The 8872-nt window shown below is 32.9% G+C and overlaps 1 protein-coding gene and 1 long non-coding RNA gene across 2 annotated transcripts; one reads left to right on the top strand and one right to left on the bottom strand.

Annotated features, from left to right (window-relative positions):
• Positions 1-480: 480 nt before the first annotated feature.
• Positions 481-4283, top strand: LOC123192758 (subtilisin-like protease SBT5.4). Its single transcript, XM_044605405.1, has 7 exons — positions 481-592; positions 669-1236; positions 1311-1408; positions 1678-1923; positions 2243-2357; positions 2520-2733; positions 3470-4283. The coding sequence occupies exons 1-7, from the start codon at positions 522-524 to the stop codon at positions 4015-4017; spliced, it is 1860 nt and encodes a 619-aa protein (XP_044461340.1). The 5' UTR covers positions 481-521; the 3' UTR covers positions 4018-4283.
• On the bottom strand, positions 2514-3304 carry LOC123192759. Its single transcript, XR_006496933.1, has 2 exons — positions 2917-3304; positions 2514-2715 (listed from the first exon to the last, which is right to left on the bottom strand). It is a non-coding gene; the product is annotated as an uncharacterized LOC123192759 (long non-coding RNA).
• Positions 4284-8872: the final 4589 nt, after the last annotated feature.

Below are 8872 nucleotides of genomic sequence, written 5' to 3'. Positions count from 1 at the left end.
ATAAATAATATCATAAGGGTGGATTCAATTTAAGTCAAGCTTGAGATTGATTTGATTTTAAGTCAAATCTATAATGTTGAGTTCAAATTTGTTCAAATGAGTATATAGTATCAATGAAGAACTACTGATAGACTGAATAATATCACTAACAAGATAAATCGTGTAATTGAATAAATAAACAAGCTGATCTCAAGTTAAGTTAGAGCTTTAACTTGAGATCGACTTATTTGAACCAAATCAATTTGGATTTGGACAATCTCTTTATAATATCATGGTCTAACAATGTAATCCATTATAAAGGTAATGACCAACTTGTTTTTGATTTGATATTTTAGGTTTTATAAGTTAAAACACGTACTTATGTTTTCCTATGGATGTTAAATTTTATATACACACACACACGTGAGATTAGCATGTTTATACATGTAGTTGTATGCTTCTCATGAGTTAATAGCCTGCTTTTACATGTTAATGGTAAAAAAGGCGTTTGGCCAGAATCACAGAGCTTCAGTGATGAAGGAATGGGTCCAGTGCCAGCGAAATGGAGAGGAGTCTGTCATACAAACAAAAGAGATGGAATTAAATGCAACAGGTATTTTCTCCTTTCTTCTTAACTTTCTATCGATAGGGATACAAATATTAACGTGTAATCATATGATTCAACTCAGGAAGTTGATCGGAGTAAGGCATTACAACAGAAATTATCTTCAAATGGCTCGAAGATTCGCTCGCAGACACAATTCAACTTACGTTCCCACGACAAAAGTTATAACTGGTCGCGACTACAACGGCCATGGCACACACACCCTATCAACCGCCGGTGGAAACTTTGTTCCCAACGTCAGCGTTTTTGGCCAAGGCACCGGCGTCGCCAAAGGTGGAGCGCCCAAAGCTCGTTTGGCGTCGTATAAGGTATGTTGGGACCCGATTGATGACATAGGCGAGTGCTTCGATGCAGATTTGATGGCGGGCATCGAAGCTGCAATCAGTGATGGTGTTGATATTCTTTCTGTGTCACTTGGTGGAGCACCCAATGAATACATTCAAGAATCGCTTTCAATCGGGTGTTTTCATGCTGTTAAGAACGGGATTATGGTGGTGGCGGCTGCTGGAAACTCTGGACCCGCTCCTTCAACCGTTTCAAATGTGGCACCATGGATGTTAACTGTTGGTGCTAGCAATACAAACCGGGAGTTTGTCAATTATATTACACTTGGAAACAACAAAGTCATCAGGGTATTATTTATTTATTTTATGAATTTTCAACATCCTAATTCATATTATCAATTTTCTCATGACTGATTTTCCAGGGATTTAGCCTTTCAGAAGAAGGCTTGGAACCTAATAAGTTCTATCCAATGATTACGGGAGCAGATGCTAGACTTCCTAATGCAACCGCTGAAGAAGCGTAAGTAAATTTTATACCATATTCCTGTAGTTTGAGCTTAGATTGGTTTTATAAATGAGTTGACCATCTTAGTTCAAGCTCAGCTTGTGTTTAACCTAAATGAATTCTAGCTGAGACAGTTTTCAAGACTGAACCAATTTAGTTTGGGTTTAACCCTAATTATTAGTGCACATATTAATACTCATCGTTTGTATAAATAAACTTACACTAAAATTTTCATTTCTGAAAGAGTTTCCTGCAATCTGCTTCATCATCAAATTGTATTACAGCTCTGCATGCTTCCCTGACCTCCTGAATCGATCCAAAGTTGAAGGAAAAATCTTGGTTTGCCTTCGGGATGATGCTACATCTTTTCAATACAGCGAGTTTGCTGCTATGTCAGGAGCTGCTGGAGTTATTTTGGCTAACAGTGACAACTTGGGATATGAAGCTGTTAGCAAACCTTACCTTATCGCAGCTTCCCTAGTCATCTCCAGAGATGCTGATTCTATATTTGCCTATATAAAATCTACTAGGTATTTATCTTTCTTTCTGTTTACTTGAATTTGTTAGAATTTCAAGTGTAATGAATAAAACTTGGATCTTATATTATAAAGTATGAATTCCTGGTGTATGGTTTATATGACATTTTGTTCTCTAATATCAAAACTTAGTTTTTAATATATGGATCTCCCTATATTTATATCATTTGGTTTAAACAATATAAGACTTAAATCTCACATTAACAAAATATAAGTTTTTGGTGTGAGTTGATGTGACATTTGGCTCTGCAGTTCTTAACAACTATCAGAATTCTTTGGAATCGTTTGTTGTGTTTATGAGCGAATTTTACAGGTCTCCAGTTGCAAAATTAAGTGAAGTAAAGACAGAATTTAATCAGAACTCAGCTCCATCAATGGCTCCATTTTCATCAAGGGGACCTAATAAAATTGAAGCAGCTATCCTCAAGGTTTATTATTATTATTTTTTATTTTCAGTAATATTTGATTTGGACATAAATGCTAATAGGATAAAATAACATTCAATCGTATGATAATATGCATGTATTTACATTTGTACTCTTTTATTCTTTTGTGTTTATGGTTTCTGAAATTTTTATTTTTTATTTTAGCCTGATGTCATTGCACCTGGAGTGGATATAATTGCTGCTTACAGTGGTGGAAAGGCAGCAACTAATTTTGAAGATGATAACCGCATTGTTCCTTATCTTTCTCAATCTGGTACTTCAATGGCATGCCCTCATGTTTCTGGCATTGCTGCGCTTGTCAAAACTGTTCACCCCGATTGGAGCCCTGCTGCTATTCGATCTGCAATAATGACTACTGGTAAGACAAATCTTTTCCTTTTTTTTTTTTAAATTTATATTTATTTTTAAGTGGTGTCAATGAACACTAACTGTTGAGTATCTCATACTGGTTGAGAAACAAATTGGGTTTGGGTATGTAAGTGTGAAGAAAGATTCATTCTTTGAACTAGCTTTTCGGTAGGAGAGATAGGTTGCTACTTACTCTCCGGTTGGGCTGATTCAGCCAAAGACCTAGTTGAGAGGAGGTTGCTTCCTACTCTCTGGTTTGACACATTCAGGAAGCTCAGGAGACCTTTACACTCTGGTTGGATCTGTTTAAGAGGCTCAAACGAAGGGCGTGGTTTGACCTCCCTAGTCCTTGAAGAGGAGGTTTCGTCAACCGGTTCAAGAGGCTCAAATGAAGGGAATGTCCTCAAAAGCCCTTTACTCTTCGGTTGTACTATTTAGGAGCCCCAAATGAGAGAGATGTTTCAGCGAGCCTTGCCTGGTTCCTGATAGGTAGGTATCGACTTGCTTGATTGAGAGAGGCTCAAATGAAGGGGAGGTCTCATCAGCTTTAGTCCCAATTGGCTTGCCTTGTTGAGGGAACAATTGATGAGTATCTCACAAAATTAAATTAGGTGTCGGTTTATATGTGTAATAAAAGCCTCACTGCTTGAACTAGCTCTTAGGGTAAGAGAGATTCAATAGCATTTTCGCAGGCCCTAACATGTGTCTACATGCTTTCTAATTGTGCTATACTTGTTATTTTGCAGCTACTGCAAGTACTAGAAATTCACAGCCAATTTTAGACTACGACACAACTGTGGCAACCCCAATCTCATATGGTGCTGGACTTGTGAATCCAAATAGAGCATTGGATCCTGGCCTTGTTTACAACCTCAATCCTGAAAATTACCTCAACTATTTGTGTGCCCATGGCTACAATGACAGTCTCCTTAGATCTTTCACAATCTCAGACAAGCCATACAAATGCCCTGAATTCTTCAGAATGGAAGATTTCAATTACCCTTCAATTTTAATTCCCAAAATCAATGGCCCAATTTTGTACAGCAGACATCTCAAGAATGTTGGTTCACCTGGAATTTACAATGTCAGCTTCAATGCACCTCCTGGAATTTCCATCTCTGTTGAGCCAACTTCTCTCAAGTTCGATAAATATGGCGATGAGAAAAAATTTGCGGTCACATTTGATCTTGTGCCGAATTTTACTCATTCTCCTGGTCACGACCATGTTTTTGGGGACCTCACTTGGTCTGATGGCTTTCATTCTGTAAGGAGTACTATTGGAGTGAAGGTATAACTTTTGAATAACGGACACTAACAATGAGTATTAATGATGATATATCGTTATAAAATTGAGTGATTTTAAATTAAAAATAAAATAATATCTAATTATAAAATGATATATCAATATTTATACACAAAGTAATACTCATTGTTTATGTATATAATCTTACTCAAAATTTTTTTATGTAGTGACACCCACCATGCCATGGCTATCAAAAGTCATGCAATTTTTTGTCTTTTTTTGTAATTTTTTTCTTAAATAGATTCATCTTTTTGACCCGTGTATATGTCTTAGAATATGATTGTTGCAATATAAAATTTAGACGATTTGCTTCGTCATCAAAATACTTAAAAAAACAAAATAAAGTTGTTGCAGCAGGACGTAATTTCAACTAGGGTGGGTGTTAGAACTTTAACTATAATAAATAATAATAATAAAAAACTAATTAATTAAGATAATATTAGACCAGGGTAATCATAATAATGATAATAATATTGATTGATTAATGATATTATCTTAGGATAAAATATTTAATATTATAATAAAATTATAAAATTATATATAAGATTAGAATAATATTTGATAATGATAGTAGGATAATATTTAAGGGGATTATATATAAAGGGGAGTAAGTATTGAAAGAGAAGAGCATATTATTGTTAAGGTTTTCAATATCAGATCATAATAAAAACCATTTTGAGTATTGGTTCTGATTGGACGAGTTGGATGGATCAGAATTTCAATTTTATGTAAAAACCTGGAAAAATTATGTTTAATTAATAATTATATGTGCTATACACGCTAAATTTTATGTTATGCATATTTTTCAATTTTTACAATTAATAAAACATACACATTAAATAAATTCAATTCAACAAATATATGCATTATTGAACACCCAAACAAAATACAAATCTAGTATATGTATTAAATAAAATATAACACCAACCAATTAACATAAGCATTATTGAAAAAATAATATTCAATTTGGCATTTAACAAAACATATCAAAAACATAATTCGTTTAACATAAAGTTTAATAAATGAGTAGTTGGTCATTTTTCATCATCACTAATGGTAAAAAATCTTATCATCACTCTTGTCACACCCTCCATTATTTGTTCATCTTCTACACCATCGTCATTAATAACATTATCTATAAAATTTATAGTTGAATATTTTATTTTCTTTTATCATAAAAATCAATTATTTATGCAATTGTATAAATATCTATGCAAGTGCCAAAAGAATGTTTTTACTTGGGAAATTATGTGACATATCATAATTTGATAGATTATTATTAATGGGAATAGATCCCTCTTCATAAAACATTTGATTAAATTCATCTGTATTAAGTTCACTAAACTCCTCTTCCTCGTCTATTATCCAAAAGTCGACTTCATCGATATTTTCATAATCATTTAGATCAAAATTTAATTTTTTGTAACACAACCTAAATAGCCAAAATGATAAGAAGTAAAAAATAAAAGATTAAAGAGCAATATACCAATAGCCATTAAGTAGGGTACAATCATATGTGAAGTTGTAAATAATCAATAAACATGATAAAATAGTCTCAATAAACATATTCATAAATGTAATTATGCATAATTGACATTTGTGTTAATAATCTTGCACCCATAAGTTATAATAAATAAAAACAAGATCATTTATACGTTGATGTTCCAATCTATTTCTTATCTTAGTATGTGTTATTCAAAAACACTTCAATTATACTCACAACCTGAAGATGTTGAAGTTTGACTAAGAATTTTAATTGCAAACTTTTGTAAATTAGGAGTATTGTATCCATACATTCTCCAATATATTTCTTATCTTAGTATGTGTTATTCAAAAACACTTCAATTACGCTCACAACCTGAAGATGTTGAAGTTTGACTAAGAATTTTAATTGCAAACTTCTGTAAATAGGGAGTATTGTATCCATACACTCTCCATAATTCATCTAATACAAAATAACACGTAAATAATGATGTAATAAACTTTCATAAATTTATACCAGGTCACGTGGTTTTGTATGCTTCAATAGCAAGCTGATGTAAGAAACTCCTCTCACAATCATGAAACATTTTACTTTCTTCCACTAACGTTGTCTTACTAATATTAAACATATATGTTTTACTCTCAACAACATCTAGGAAACCTTGCAATACCTTTGGTTTTGTATAGAAAAATTCATGATCATATTGAAAGAGAGGATTCAAGTAATACGTAGCTGTATGAATACACGACGCAATGTCTTATCCCACCTTTACTTGATTATTTGAGTATAAGGTTTATAAAATTTCTTTTTATTCTTGAACAATCTATTTATCCCCAACCTAGTTCTATACATTCCATCATAGATATATCCCAATAAAGGTCTCTCATTTGAGTCCATAATATGAAGCAAACATATCAATAATCCCACAACTTTTACAATTATAACCATTTCGTTTTAAAAACCATTATTCAGAATTATGGTCACAACATCCTTGTCCTCATTACTTTTTGCATTTCTAGAATCAATAAAAACCATCGCTTGTAAGTCATGCCTATGTTAAAAAAGGCTTTGTAATTCAATAAAAGTTGTAGCAAACTGGGTTGTACCAAGTTGTATAATTTCTCCCTTTCCTTCTCTCTTCCTCAACTAAGCTAATCAGTAATGTATGATTATAAATAAACTTTGTTACAAGAGATGACCATTTGAAAATTTTGATAATGTGATCCATTTCACCAATATCTATCAAAATCAAATTAATACAATGTGCTACACAAGGTGACCAAGTAATATTTTGATAATTTTCTAGTTGCTTTATAATTAACTTTATTATCAATCACAAAATGGACAATGCTCTTAGGCCCAACCTGTAATACTATTTTCTCAAACAATCCAAATAATGTGTCTGCCCCTTTTACAACATCAAATGCATCCACTGATTTGATAAAACAAATCCCTTTGGACAATACACTAGAAAATTTATCAATGTCATATTAGAAATGTTTGTCCAACCATTAGCCATAAGTGTACAACTAACATCTCTCCAATTTTTTTTGTAACTATCAACAAGTAATTGAACTTCATTCTTTAAATCGTTTAACAAATTCACCTGTGTTTCATAATATGTCAGCTGTTTCTATTGAGACCCAATTGCAGTTATGACATCTAACATAAGTTGAAAATAAGTAGAATTTAATGCATTAAGACAGATGTAAGCATTATATAAGAACCTCGCAACAGTCATGTCAACTCTTTATTCGACTTCTTTTTAAGCCAAAACACTCTTTATTGAAGCTTGAGACCCATTAGTAGTCCTTGGAGCAAAAAAATCACCAACACCAATTGGTCTTGTTCTTTTTTAATCATTCGTCAATTTATTTTCTTTTCTAGAAAACCTAGTATTACCTTCATTTATGTTCATTGGAGGAGACAACCCTTTAAATTCTTCACTTGCAATATCACCCTCAAATGGAGGTACACTAGCACCAAAAAGAGTTGCATGCCTACAAAAATCTTATCTTTCTTTATTTTTTGCAACAACCTAATCTAATGCATTTATCATTTGATATCTAACATTATGAGGAACTTAAGTGCATGGACCTACATTGCCTTTTTTTTTAAGCCAAATGTTGTTTCATTTTATATATACTATTTCCTCTTATTGTCTTACTACAATATATACAATTCAAGATCTTCCTTCCATTCTTATCAATATTTTCATAAACATGTGCCTAAACAAAATCACCTTTCACTCGACATGGTGTCGAAGAAGCCTCAACCCCTGATGATGACGTACTTCTATTTTATCTATCTGTTGGACACAATAACAAACCACTTGGGTCCACACATGATGGGTCAACTCGATTCAATTTGCTTAACTATCAAAGGGTAGTTGATATGGTGACAGTTGAACTCTTATTTAAATATTCAGACTACCTCCCCAACATAAGAATTTTGTGCTTTATTTTTCTACAGAAAAAAATTCTCTTCTTTTTCTCCCTAGAAACTAAAAATATAAAGAGATCATGTCTTCTAAAAAAGAATACAGAATGTGGGCAAATGGGTTGGTGGAAATGATAATGTATTTGAATTATCTAAAAACTAGAATAGAGAGGCGAGTACGCCAATTTATGTTTATAGTATTTATAAAATTGAATTTGGCATGAAATTAAATGTTTCTAACATTGGTATTAGAGTCTAGGTTGTGCATATGTAATATTTTCTATGAATTAAATCATGTATTTTGATTTTTGATTGATCAAATTTGGATTTTGGGCATGAATTAAATTCAACCATTGTTGCATGAAGTTGATGATTGGAAACGTGTTAGATAGTTGCTTGGAATTGTATTATATGTTTTGGATTAAAAAAAGGTGTCAAAAATAGTCCAAAATCAATGAAAACTAAGACCTAAGCTGCGTTGTCGTATCATCGAATTCTAATGATGTTGGAAGCTGCATGGGTCCGAGAAGAATGACCGACCAAGGAGCTTTAAAAGCCTTATGGTCTTGTCACCAGACGATGATCGAAAATGGCAAATTTGACAACGAAAAATTTAGGGTTCTTTATGTTACGATTCAAATCACAATTAGGTTAGGAAAAGACTTGTTTGGCCAATGGGTTACCCAAACCCATTGGTCAATAGGTCAACCAGGTTTAACTCGAACAAGTCAACACCTATCCGAGTTAGTTGCTTGGTCAACTTTCAACAACAATCAATCAACTATAGTCAATAGTTAAACAACGATCCTTTAGCGTGTGTAAGTGCATGAGAGATCTTTCCCGACGCATGAGAGACTTCTCACAGCTCTTGGCAGTGCTTGTGGCTCACTCTTGATGTGTGAATGCACATGCATGCACTACTTC

This window comes from Mangifera indica, chromosome 12, assembly GCF_011075055.1.
Source record: "Mangifera indica cultivar Alphonso chromosome 12, CATAS_Mindica_2.1, whole genome shotgun sequence".
NCBI classification, from domain to species: Eukaryota; Viridiplantae; Streptophyta; class Magnoliopsida; order Sapindales; family Anacardiaceae; genus Mangifera; species Mangifera indica.
Note: the sequence above shows the minus strand (reverse complement) of the source record. Positions and strands in the feature narration are given on the sequence as shown.

Bases quoted from the DNA above. Each gene is read 5' to 3' on its own strand.
- LOC123192758 (XM_044605405.1), top strand. From the start codon at position 522: ATGGGTCCAGTGCCAGCGAAATGGAGAGGAGTCTGTCATACAAACAAA. The intron at 1,237-1,310 runs GTATTATTTATT...CTGATTTTCCAG, and splicing joins GAAACAACAAAGTCATCAGG to GGATTTAGCCTTTCAGAAGA. The intron at 1,924-2,242 runs GTATTTATCTTT...CGAATTTTACAG, and splicing joins GCCTATATAAAATCTACTAG to GTCTCCAGTTGCAAAATTAA.